The sequence below is a fragment of the Gymnoscopelus braueri genome (assembly GCF_963280865.1).
Source record: "Gymnoscopelus braueri genome assembly, chromosome: 14".
Lineage (NCBI taxonomy): Eukaryota > Metazoa > Chordata > Actinopteri > Myctophiformes > Myctophidae > Gymnoscopelus > Gymnoscopelus braueri.
In genome coordinates this window covers 46436558-46439057 of record NC_137619.1, presented here as the reverse complement: position 1 = coordinate 46439057, position 2500 = coordinate 46436558, and the positions used below count along the sequence as shown (strand labels likewise).

Sequence of the window (2500 nt, the reverse complement as noted above, 5' to 3'; positions counted from 1 at the left end):
CTCGGCATTTTGTACCGTACACGGCTGTCTGCAACTGAAACCATGCTACGTCCTCCTGAATGACTTTGTGTAAAATATACAGACAACCTATTACAGCCTTTTAGACACTTAGGCACTACCATGAAGAGCCAGAGAGAGATTGTGAGCGGTGGGGTTACTGACGTCACACGTGGAAAATGGAATGACAAGGAGAGATCATAATTCACATTAACTGGTCGGATTAATGAGAAACTACTAACAGGTATAGGGGTGACATAAACAGCCATGCTGCATCTTATCTGTGCAGAGCTATCTCTGCCTTATTACATTATACTGGATCACACCATGAATTGCCATTATATTGAACTGCATGCTATTACATAGGAAATATAATTTTCTTGGGTGCAATTTATTGTGTATGTTATTTCTCCGGCATAGAACTGTAGGGACGTCTTTGCTGTCCATCCCTCATAAGCTCATAAGACTGGAATAATTAAAACAGCAATTGAGAAGAATTGAAGAAGAAAAACATAAAGAAGGTCAAACTTGATTGACCAAAGCAAAAGAGAAGGGTTTCTAACTTCAACTTACAATGTCCTATTTTCCTCCCATCCATGTGGCTGCCACTCCAGAGAACTAAAGAGACAGGAAACAAAAAAGAAGAAATACGCCTGTTTTGATTAATGCTCTTTGAGATTACACTGTATATATACTGTATATTTGACCATATCAACCCAACAGCGACCCCCAATATAAGTGCACGTACATGCACAAACACGCACAGACACACATGCATGAACACGTGAACACACACAAACACACACACACACACACACACACACACACACACACACACACACACACACACACACACACACACACCACACAAGCGTGCAACGCACACATAATGTGGCTCGAGCACACGCATGCACACGCACACATACATGCACGCACACGCACGCGCACACACACACACGTGCGCGCACACACACACCTCAGCCCCCTCCCTGCATCCGGCGGTCTGTTGCTACACCTGTTCAGGCCTCCACCAGGGACATGTTAATTCACAGGCATTAAAAAGCCAATTGTTTGCACAACCGATAATCTATTAGCCCTCAGGCAGTGTGTGTCCAGTCCACTCACTTGCCTTGCCTAGGAATGAGGAATTCTGGATTGGACCGGCTAGGCTTCCACTTAATCTTGGCACGTATCTGGGGTCTATTTACTTGCTGGTCCCCGTGGCAGAGCAGCGTATATAGTGTTACTCGCATACTTTAATATTGAATGCCTTGAAATAGTTGAACACCACTTCACGAATTTGGTGTGATGAAATGTAACACTGTCTGACCAGGTGTTGTTTTTGTTGTTGTTTTTTACCAGAGATGATAAAATGACTGGTGATAGGGCCGAATGTCGATGTGTGTTGTGATATGAAACTAGATATCGTCTTTGATTTTGTATATCAAGCGTGATACTGCGTAAGATGTCTGTTCCTTCTTTTAATAACTTTATCTTTATTTTATAGTTGTCAAAAGTGTTCAGAAATAGCCGATCCACAAGCTCACAATGCGTGCGACGCGTTATGAACTTAGTTTTCATCTGACAAGTTTTGAAAAATGTTACTGGAAACTGACATTATTGTCACAATGCATTATTATGTATTGTGTATCGTATTGCGTCTCATTGAGCTGAGCTGCTATTTTGCAATTTTTTTTTTAATAAATGAAAACTGATGTCATCACAATACGATATTATCGTCACAATATATCAATAGCCAGGTATTTGGTCAAAATGATATCGTGATATTTGATTTTGTCCATATCCTAGTAGTGTTAACTGGTAATTAACTGATAGCATCAACGGGGAGAATCAAAGTAGTTTCTTACGTTAGTTAGTGAGTGACATCATGAGACACGGGTGCTGATGCCTTGCCAAGGGGGATTAGAGTTTTATGACAGCTATGTGTGTGTGTGTTACATCTAGAGTGAGTTTGAGCACGGTATAAAAATTGAGACGCGTCTCCGTAGGCGTACGGGAGAAGGGGGAAAAAAACACAAACGTTGAGCGTCTAAAAAAGCGGATTGAATCAACACTCTCTCAACACTCCCATGGTCTGATATACAACATAACAAGTCACTGGAGACAACACAACACACACAAACACACCGGGATCCAGCGCTGTCATAAATGTCATGTTCCACTCACACACACACACGCACGCACACATACGCACGCGTGCACAGATAGAAAAGTACAGCAGACGAGTGATGGGGTGAATTAAAAGGATGGAAACAAAGCGATCTCTCTCTCCGTCCGTCCGTCCGTCTCTCTCCTACCTTCGTCTCGTTTCCGCTTCTCGCCGCCGTTGGAGCGGGGGATACCCAGAATGCCGTTGATGGAGTACGATCCTACAGGGTCGTTGGAGGCACTGGTCACAGGGGGAGAGGCCGTGCTGGGCACTGAGGGAGAAACAGTTAGTGTGTGTGTGTGTGTGTGTGTGTGTGTGTGTGTGTGTGTGTGT

General features: G+C 43.4%; 2 protein-coding genes across 3 annotated transcripts in view; both read right to left on the bottom strand.

Annotated features, from left to right (window-relative positions):
* cdhr1a (cadherin-related family member 1a) overlaps positions 1-2500 on the bottom strand; it is a gene marked incomplete at both ends in the record, with an annotated part of 274624 nt that overhangs the window by 214806 nt on the left and 57318 nt on the right. The window lies entirely within an intron of this gene.
* pax2a (paired box 2a) overlaps positions 1-2500 on the bottom strand; it is a gene marked incomplete at both ends in the record, with an annotated part of 42161 nt that overhangs the window by 28551 nt on the left and 11110 nt on the right. The window contains 2 exons of one of the 2 annotated variants that reach the window (XM_080450131.1): positions 571-615; positions 2316-2438. In XM_080450131.1, coding sequence (XP_080306257.1) covers positions 571-615; positions 2316-2438 — 168 coding nt within the window. The remainder of the gene's footprint in view (positions 1-570; positions 616-2315; positions 2439-2500) is intronic. The other variant, XM_080450132.1, reaches the window with a different exon arrangement.